General features: G+C 44.1%; 1 protein-coding gene across 1 annotated transcript in view; it reads left to right on the top strand.

Moving 5' to 3' along the window:
• Window positions 1-6,093: 6,093 nt before the first annotated feature.
• LOC135098878 (serine/arginine repetitive matrix protein 1-like) overlaps window positions 6,094-8,863 on the top strand; it is a 34,537-nt gene continuing 31,767 nt past the window's right edge. Inside the window, exon 1 of the mRNA XM_064001285.1 lies at window positions 6,094-7,433. Within this exon, the coding sequence (XP_063857355.1) occupies window positions 6,094-7,433 (1,340 nt within the window). The remainder of the gene's footprint in view (window positions 7,434-8,863) is intronic.

The raw sequence follows: 8,863 nt of genomic DNA, 5'->3' as shown, positions 1-8,863 counted from the left end.
TCTCTCTCTCTCTCTCTCTCTCTCTCTCTCTCTCTCTCTCTCTCTCTCTCTCTCTCTCTCTCTCTCTCTCTCTCTCTCTCACACACACACACACACACACACACACACACACACACACACACACACACACAGAAAGTCCTCATCTCAGAATTTCTTTTTTAAAAATCAACAAATCTATTTTTCCCCCTTCCTCCCTTTCAGCATCTCATTTTTCCACGTATTGTAGTTCCCTTTCCCTTCATTCCCTCCCTTCTTTCCTTCCTCCATATACGCAGGCGAGAAAGCCATCCACACCTGCTACTACACATCTGTCAGAAACCTTTACACCTTTCCCATAAGCCTGGCTCCTTTTGGTTACCTGTGATCAGAGTGGCAGGTGAGGAGGGGAGGGAGGAGGTCACGGGAGGCAGGAGGAGAGAGGATAAAGTACAGAGGGATGAGGGGGAAGGTGTAAGGCATCTAAATCTCTGACGAACCAGCATATACCAAGAGACAGGAAGGTATTCGCCTCTTCACGATGAGTAAACAGCGGAGGGAGAGCGTGGGAGGGCAAGATAGAATAGACGTGGAAGGAAGATAGTTTTAAAATTACGTTTTCTTCATCCGTGTTTCGTTTTCTTCACCCGTGTTACGTTTTCTTCGTCCCTGTTTGCCTTACGCCCATCTTCGCATCTTCCACTGCTCTACTTTGTGTCAGAAACAAGTCTCATTCTTCTATTTACTTTACCGCTGTCTCTGCATCATTATTTTGTTGTCTTTCATTCCTATTATACTTCTACTTTCTTCTAATCCCTTGGTGTCCCTTTGTCGCTTTCTGTTCTTCCTTTATCACCAGTTTCTGTTGTCCTCATTCCTTTTTCTAAGTTTCATTAATTGCTCTCTTTCATTCCTCTCATTTTATACCTCTAATTTATCCCTTTTGTAGTTCCCTGGTGTCTCTCTGTTTCTCTCTGTGTCTCTTTTATCACCAGTTCCTGCTGCTTTCACTCCCCTTCCTCTCCTGACCAGTTATTCACCACGACTCTTGTTTCTTGCCATTCCTCTTTACTCAGTCATTCTTAATCACTCCCTGTCGTTTCTTGCCGCTGGTTATCATTCCGTGTCATTCTCAGTCATTCCTAATTCCTCTCTGTGACCTCTTGGCACTCTTTAGGATTACGTGTCATTACCACTCATTCCTAATCATTCCTTGTCGTTTCTTGGCACTGCTAGTCATTCCTTGTCACTCGTGGTCATTTTTCACCCCTCTCAATAACTTTTTGTCTTTCCTTATCATCTCATCACTTCAAGTCATTTCAGTCAACTCCATATAATTTCATCATTTCAAAACACTTCTAGTCGCTCATATTTTTTTTTATACTCCTCACTCCAGAAGCCTCCCAGCCACGCTCATTTTCATACCTCGTCACTCCAAAACACTCAAAATCACTCCCATTTTCATTCCTCTTCACTCCAAAGCACTCCTATAGTCACTCCCTGTCAAACCCTGTCACTCCTTGTTCATCTCCACCATCTCCAGACACTCCCCAACCCCTCCAAGTCTTTCAGTCACTCGTACTCACTCCACACGCTTGTCTTTCCTCATTTGTTTGTCTCGTACTAATACCCAACACACCAATGCTACCCTACTCCCTCTCCCCAGCCTCCCATCCACGTGTCGGTTTCCTCATCGTCTCCTTGCACTTCTCTCCCTCCCGTTCTCATCTTGATTACTGGGAGAGGCAGTGTCGCAGTGGCCCAGTCAAGGGTGCGTCTATGTTTAGCCTTCAGCCTTTCAAGTTCCGACTAATAGATTCTGGTCTTTTTTTTCTGTTTAACTCCTTCATTTGCGTCCGTGTGATGGAGGTCAAGTGATTTGGTGCAAAGGGCCTCGCTTCCACTTGATTTGCTACGTTTGACCTGCGACGCGTGTGACTTGAAGTGGCGGGGAGTTGAGAGGTTTAAAAGCTCCGTCGGTCAGTTTCCCCTCTTGACTGTTTAAGTGGCAAAGTGGCAGCGTTTAATTAGAATGATTTTGAACGAAAGGGCTGTGGAAATCTTGCTACTCCCTTTCCTATTCTTTCTCCATGATTAGCTGTGTCTCTTACTCTCTCTCTCTCTCTCTCTCTCTCTCCTCTCTCTCTCTCTCTCTCTCATCTCTCTCTCTCTCTCTCTCTCTCTCTATCTATCTATCTATCTATCTATCTATCTACCTATCTATTTTTATCTATCTCTTTATTTGGTTAACCTCTTCTTATTTCTCTTCTTTTCTTCCTTTCTTGTGTTACTCTTCATTTCCTTGCTTACCTCTAATTTCTATATTTTCTTATCTTCCTCTCTCTTCTTACTCTTCCTGCCATTGCTTATTTTTCCTGTTCTCTTTTCCTTTCTTTCCTTTCTTTCCTTACCCTTCCTTTCTTTGCCTACCTCTAGTTTCGCTTTTATTATCTTCCTTTCTCTTCTTTATCTTCCTTTCCTTGCTTATCTCTCCCTGTTCTGTTTTCCGTTCTTCCTTTCTGTTCTTACTCCCTTTCCTTGCCTATCTCTACTTCTCTCTCATATTATCCTCCTCTCTCTCTGCTAACCTGTCTCTCTACTTACTCTTCCTTCTCTTCTTTGCCTCTCATCCTCTTTTCCTACCTGTCTTTCTTTTTTTTACTCTTCCTTTCTTCTAATTTATCTCTTCGTTACCTTCCTCCCTCCCCCCCTTGCCTTCTCAATTCCTCCTGTTACATATCTTTACAGTCTTAACGATTAACAAGTAAAATTGGAGTAGCTTTTTATCTCTCTCTCTCTCTCTCTCTCTCTATCTCTCTTCTTCCTTTTCTTCCTCCTCTTCCTCCTCCTCCTCTTAGACTTAATTCTTTATTACTTTCCTCTCAAATTCATGTGGTTTTCCTATACAACATTTTTTTTTTTCTGGGCAGTATTGGTTAGAGTGATGAGAGTGGTGGGGAGGAGCGTCTGTATTATCCTGTCTCTCCCACTAATAGCGTAGAATAGTTTACCGAAACAGTTTAGTAAGGAGCTCTGGTGCTGTTTGGGACTTTCTTTGTATTCCTTTGTATTCGTCCTTTTCCTCCTCCTTCTCCTCCTCCTTCTCCAGCAATATAACCAACCAGCCGGACAGATAGACAGAGAGAAAGAAAGAGAGACAGAGAGAAGGACACACAGAGGAGGGTTTAGAAAAAGACTCGGGAAGAAAAAGTCCAAGACATCCTTTTCTTATCTCATTGAGTGTCCGTCTGCACGGCTCTTCAAACAACGCGAGGAACAGGAGGAGGAGAAAGAAGAGGAGGAGGTGGAGGAGGAGGATGGGGAGGAGGAGAAAGAGGACGAGGAAGAGAATAGATCAGTGAAAGACTTTGTGTTGAAGTATTTTTTTCTTTCTCTCTCTTAGTGGTTAAAATGGCGGCTAGTTACGAGGAAGAGGAGGAGGAGGAGGAGGAGGACCACGAGGAGGAGGAGGAGTTGAAGTTGTAAAACGTCACTGAAAAATCTGAAAAAAACTGACAGTTTTTTTTTCCGTTCCTCCTCCTCCTCCTCCTTCCTCCTCCTCCTCCACTTGGTCGTCTGTCATTATATTTCCTCGCCTCCCTGACTCTGGCCACTCGCTCTCCCAATCAGAAAGGCTTGTCAAGTCATCCGTTTGTCTGAAGCGTGGAGATGATGGATGATTGTCGCCTTTCAAACAGACACACACACACACACACACACACACACAACACACACACACACACACACACACACACACACACACGCGCGCGCGCGCGCGCCGCGCACGCACAGATAGACACACAGGCCGACACTTAAGGTTCACGTTGAGTGTTAAATGAGTGTTTTCCGTTTGTCGTTCTTGGAAAGTTCAATCATACAAGAAAGAATTGAGTTTTCTTCTTCTTCTTATTATTATTATTATCATTATTTTCTTCTTTTTTCTTTTTTTCTTCCTTTCAGGTCTCCTATTTCTCTACCTAAAAAAAAAAATGACATTGTAGTTTTATTTAGACAATTGCCAGACAGATATGTGTTTCAGTTCTATGTGTTATTTTCTTTATTATTCATTTGTATAAATTTTGTTACTCGTGTATTTTGCAGTGTGTGATTCGTCATTTTGTCTATAAAGTGTGTGTGTGTGTGTGTGTGTGTGTGTGTGTGTGTGTGTGTGTGTGTGTGTGTGTGTGTGTGTTTAAGTCATTCACACGCACCCCCAGGAAATAAAATAAAAAAAAAGCTTAATTAACGCCATGAAAAACAGATTTGCCAAAGATAACTTGGTCTAAAGATGAACAAGCCTTAAGCGTCTGTTATGAGCACCAAACTTTTCTAATTAAGCTTTTTTCTTTTCTTTTTCTTTTTTTTTTACTCGAGCATAAAATGAGAGTAATGGTCTAAAGATAAGCAATCATTGGCGATTTCATTAAACGGCATTTAATTTGCACCAAGAGAGAGAGAGAGAGAGAGAGAGAGAGAGAGAGAGAGAGAGAGAGAGAGAGAGAGAGAGAGAGAGAGAGAGAGAGAGAGAGAGAGAGAGAGAGACTTAAATTTACATATGCATTGTTTAATAAGTTTTAAAATTTTTCTTTTATCTGTCTTTGAAACTCTTCTCAAACCTTTTTTCCCATCCCATCCTTCTCTCCTTCTCTTTCTTCCCTTCCCTTCCCTTCCTAAAATCTTGCCTCCTTGACCCATTCCTCTTTGATTTTTTTCTTCCCATTCCTCCTTGTCTCAGTTCTTTAGTCCGTGCCCTTCCTTTGTTCTGCAATTTTTTCCTGTCTTTTTCTTCTTTTCTCCATTTTATATCTTCTCTGCACCTTTTCTCCATCTTCCATTGATCTTTCCTCCTTGCCCCATTCCTCTTTCATTTTTTCCTTCCCATTCCTACTTGTCACAGTTCTTTCAGAAGAAGGAGGGAAGCGCTATAGAAGAAAGAAGAGTAAGAAGAGAAGTAATGATTGGGTGTTGAAGTGCCTCTCTCTCTCTCTCTCTCTCTCTCTCTCTCTCTCTCTCTCTCTCTCTCTCTCTCTCTCTCTCTCTCTCTCTCTCTCTCTCTCTCAAGTGTGTCGGTGTGTAGTAAATATTTAAGAGAGTTCTTAAAGAAAATAGATCGCTGAGAGAGAAAAAAAGAATGTCAAGCAAAGAGGACAAAGAAAAAAATCAATAACTTTGCTTCCTTCTTTCTTCTTTCCTTCCTTCCTTCCTTCCTTCCTTCAACCTTTCCTTCAGCATATTCCTCCATCACTTCTTCCTTCATATCTCCTCTCCTTTAACCCGTTTACTCCTCATCCCTTTTATATTTTTATCTCCTCCTTCCTCTTGACTTTCTTCTTTCTCTCACTCCTATTCTGTCCACCTCTCTAACGCAAGAGTTAACCAGTATTCTCAATCATTCATCCCTTTCTCTGGTAAACTCTGGAACTTCCTGCCTGCTTCTGTATTTCCACTTGAATTCCTTCAAGAGGGAGGTTTCAAGAAACTTATCCTTCAATTTTTGACCACTGCTTTGACCCTTTTATGGGACTGGCATTTCAGTGAGCATTTTTTTTTCTATTGGATTTTTGTTGCCCTTGGTTAGTGTCCCTCCTACATGAAAAAAAAAAAAAGCCTACTGCCCTCTTTCCTCACATCCTGCGCAGCTTAACCAATCTTGTTCTGCTCTTAACCGGTTATGTTGTGCGTTGTCTTGTTGATCAGGTTAGTGGATATGATGACTGTAATATTTGTGAATCTCTTTAATTTTGTTTCCTTTTTCATGCAGGAATGTGTAGTTGTTCAACTTTGCCTGTAACTTTTGAGTGGTTTTGTTACACGGGTAACAAACATATATAATGCATCCCTGGAGCAGGGATGCATTATATATGAGTGAGTCATGAAGGAGTGAACACACTGGCTAGTTGCACTAACTGAAGGTGGACAGAACAGTGACTCAACAGGTGAAAACAGAAACAGGCAAGGAGTGTACGAGTGAAAGGAGGGAAAGAGAGAAGACACTGGTCCACTCTTGTGACTGGTGGCGATCGTGGGATAACAAGGTGACGCACCCAGCCCAAATCAAACTGAATGTTCTTGTTGCTGGTTTTTGCTTGAAGCACAACTTTTTCATAATCACACAAAATGTCTGAACAAATTGAGAAAACCTCTACTAAGAAGAAAATGAAGAAGGGCTCCCGATTCCTCCGTGCGCTGAAGAAGCTCCTGTGGTGCTGCTGTTGCAAGGCGCAGCAGCAGGACGAGGAGGCCGAGGAGTACGTGGTAGTTGAAAGCCCACGTCAGGATGAGGGAGAGAAAGTTGATGTGTGTGAGGAGAGTGGCAGCCTGGCTGACAGCGGCTCGGAGACGGCCCAGTCACTGCAAGTGACTTGCGGACAGTCTCCTGAGTGCGAGTCGGCCCAGGGCTTGCCTGAAGAATGCGTGGCGCTGGAAGATCCTGTGCATGAGGCTGGCCAGAGCTTCTCTGACGATGAGTATGTGTCTACGCCTGACGTGCAGACGTCGTCAAAGGAAGACGATGACTCCCCTGAAGAGTCCCTAGACTGTGAAGCGATGTGTGATGAATCCTTGATTGAGAGCATTTATGCTCTGATTGAAGAGCCTCTGAAGCCATCAGCGACAGAGGCTCTAAAGTGTGTTGAGGCGATGCCTTCACCGTCCAAGGAGCAAGACAAGGCTGAGGGGCAGACAGAGCGCTGTGCTGCAAAACGTCGGCGACGCAGGAAGAAGAAGAAAGTGCCACACGAAGAGGAAGACATTGGTGGCGAGTGGCAGTTGGTGTGTAAGAAACCAAGACGGAAGAAGAATGAGACAGTCATCCAGGAAGCCATCAAGCCCTCTGAGCCTGAGCCACAGCGCGTGTCCCGCAAGTCCAAAAAGCCACGCCGGAACAACAGATGCCCTCAGGACGACCGTGACCGAGTGCGTCTGTCGTGGCAGGAGAGCACAGTGGAGGTGGCGGTGCCGGTGCCGCCAAACAGACGGCGTCACGTCATCGGCACGCGAGGAGACACGATCCGTCAGCTGCAGCAGCAGTACCCCGCCGTGCGTGTGTCAGTGCCCCTCCCGCAGGACCTCGAGTCCCGGGAAGTGATTATCGAAGGGTCCAAGACACAGGCTGATGCCGTGGCGCTGCAAATCACCCTCCGCCTGCAGGCAATAGAGGAGAATCTGCGCGAGGCAGAGCAGCTTCGCCAGGAGAGAAAGAGAACGGTGCTAAAGGTGCAGGTGGCACCCCACATGCGGCGCCACGTGGTGGGTCCTCGAGGCGAGACGCTGAAGAGGCTGGCACAGGAACACCCCACCGTCAGGGTGACTGTGCCGCCCCCCAGCAACACTCGGACCACCAGTGTGAGCATTAAGGGGCCACGCAATGAGGCAGCCGTTGTCGCAGACTGTATCATGGCCTGTGTGCAGGCTGCAGGCCAGCGGCAGCGGCAGCGGCTGCCCAACAAGGGAAAGCTGTGAGGAGGCAGCGCACTAATCAAAAAACCCCGTCATTACAAGGACATGACAATTACAACACGCTAGACTAGTTTAGGCTTAGCTAGGTTAGGTTAGGTTAGGGTTAGGTTAGGTTTAGGTTAGGTTAGGCTTAGTCATACATGTCAAGGTATCTTTGTGTGGGAATAACAATGAAAGTATTTCCTAGAATATCTAGTGACTAGTTTCGGAGCGACAGGCTCCGAAACGGATTCTAAATCTATTAACAGTGGTGTTTCTCAGGTTCTGTCCTGTCACCCACTCTCTTCTTATTATTCATCAATAAACTTCTAAACCAAACTTCTTGTCCTATCCACTCCTACGCTGATGATACCACCCTGCACTTTTCCACGTCTTTCCATAGACGTCCAACCCTTTAGGAAGTAAAAATTTCATGCAGGGAAGCCACAAAATGCCTGACTTCTGATCTTTAAAATCTGCGATTGAGGCAGGACAAACTTAGTATTGTTCAGAGTTTCAAAAACTCAATCCCTCCATCTATCAACTCAACACAACCTTCCAGATAACTATCCCCTCCTCTTCAGTGACATCCAACTGTCTCCATCCCCCCTATACATGTGAAGCATACTCCATACATAGGCGGATAAGGCCCCTGTACAGAGTGAGCTGCTGGTAAGGGGGTGGGGGAGAAAAAAACTGGCGGAGACGACTCAGAACTAAGACTAAGTTCATAGAAACTGTTTTAGCTAGAGATGAGATGTGAAGTTTGCAGTTAAGACAATAAAGGATAGTAACTTAAAAATAAAGTAAAGTTTACTTTAGAAGTAAAGGATAGACCGAGAACGCTCAGTGTAGAAAAGGCAACAAAAATCTAATAAAAAAAAAAATGCCCACTGAAATGCCAGTCCCATAAAAGGGTCAAAGCAGTGGTCAAAAATTGGTGGATAAGTGTCTTGAAACCTCCCTCTTGAAGGAATTCAAGTCATAGGAAGGTGGAAATACAGAAGCAGGCAGGGAGTTCCACAGTTTACCAGAGAGAGGGATGAATGATTGAGAATACTGGTTAACTCTTGCGTTAGAGAGGTGGACAGAATAGGGGTGAGAGAAAGAAGAAAGTCTTGTGCAGCGAGGCCGCAGAAGGAGTGGAGGCATGCAGTTAGCAAGATCAGAAGAGCAGTTAGCATGAAAATAGCGGTAGAAGACAGCTAGATATGCAACATTGCGGCGGTGAGAGAGAGGCTGAAGACAGTCAGTTAGAGGAGAGGAGTTGATGAGACGAAAAGCTTTTGATTCCACCTTGTCTAGAAGAGCAGCATGAGTGGAACCCCCACTCATATACATATATATATATATATATATATATATATATATATATATATATATATATATATATATATATATATATATATATATATATATATATATATATATATATATATATATATATATA

The sequence above is a fragment of the Scylla paramamosain genome, unplaced genomic scaffold (genome assembly GCF_035594125.1).
Source record: "Scylla paramamosain isolate STU-SP2022 unplaced genomic scaffold, ASM3559412v1 Contig89, whole genome shotgun sequence".
NCBI classification, from domain to species: domain Eukaryota; kingdom Metazoa; phylum Arthropoda; class Malacostraca; order Decapoda; family Portunidae; genus Scylla; species Scylla paramamosain.
Note: the sequence above shows the minus strand (reverse complement) of the source record. Positions and strands in the feature narration are given on the sequence as shown.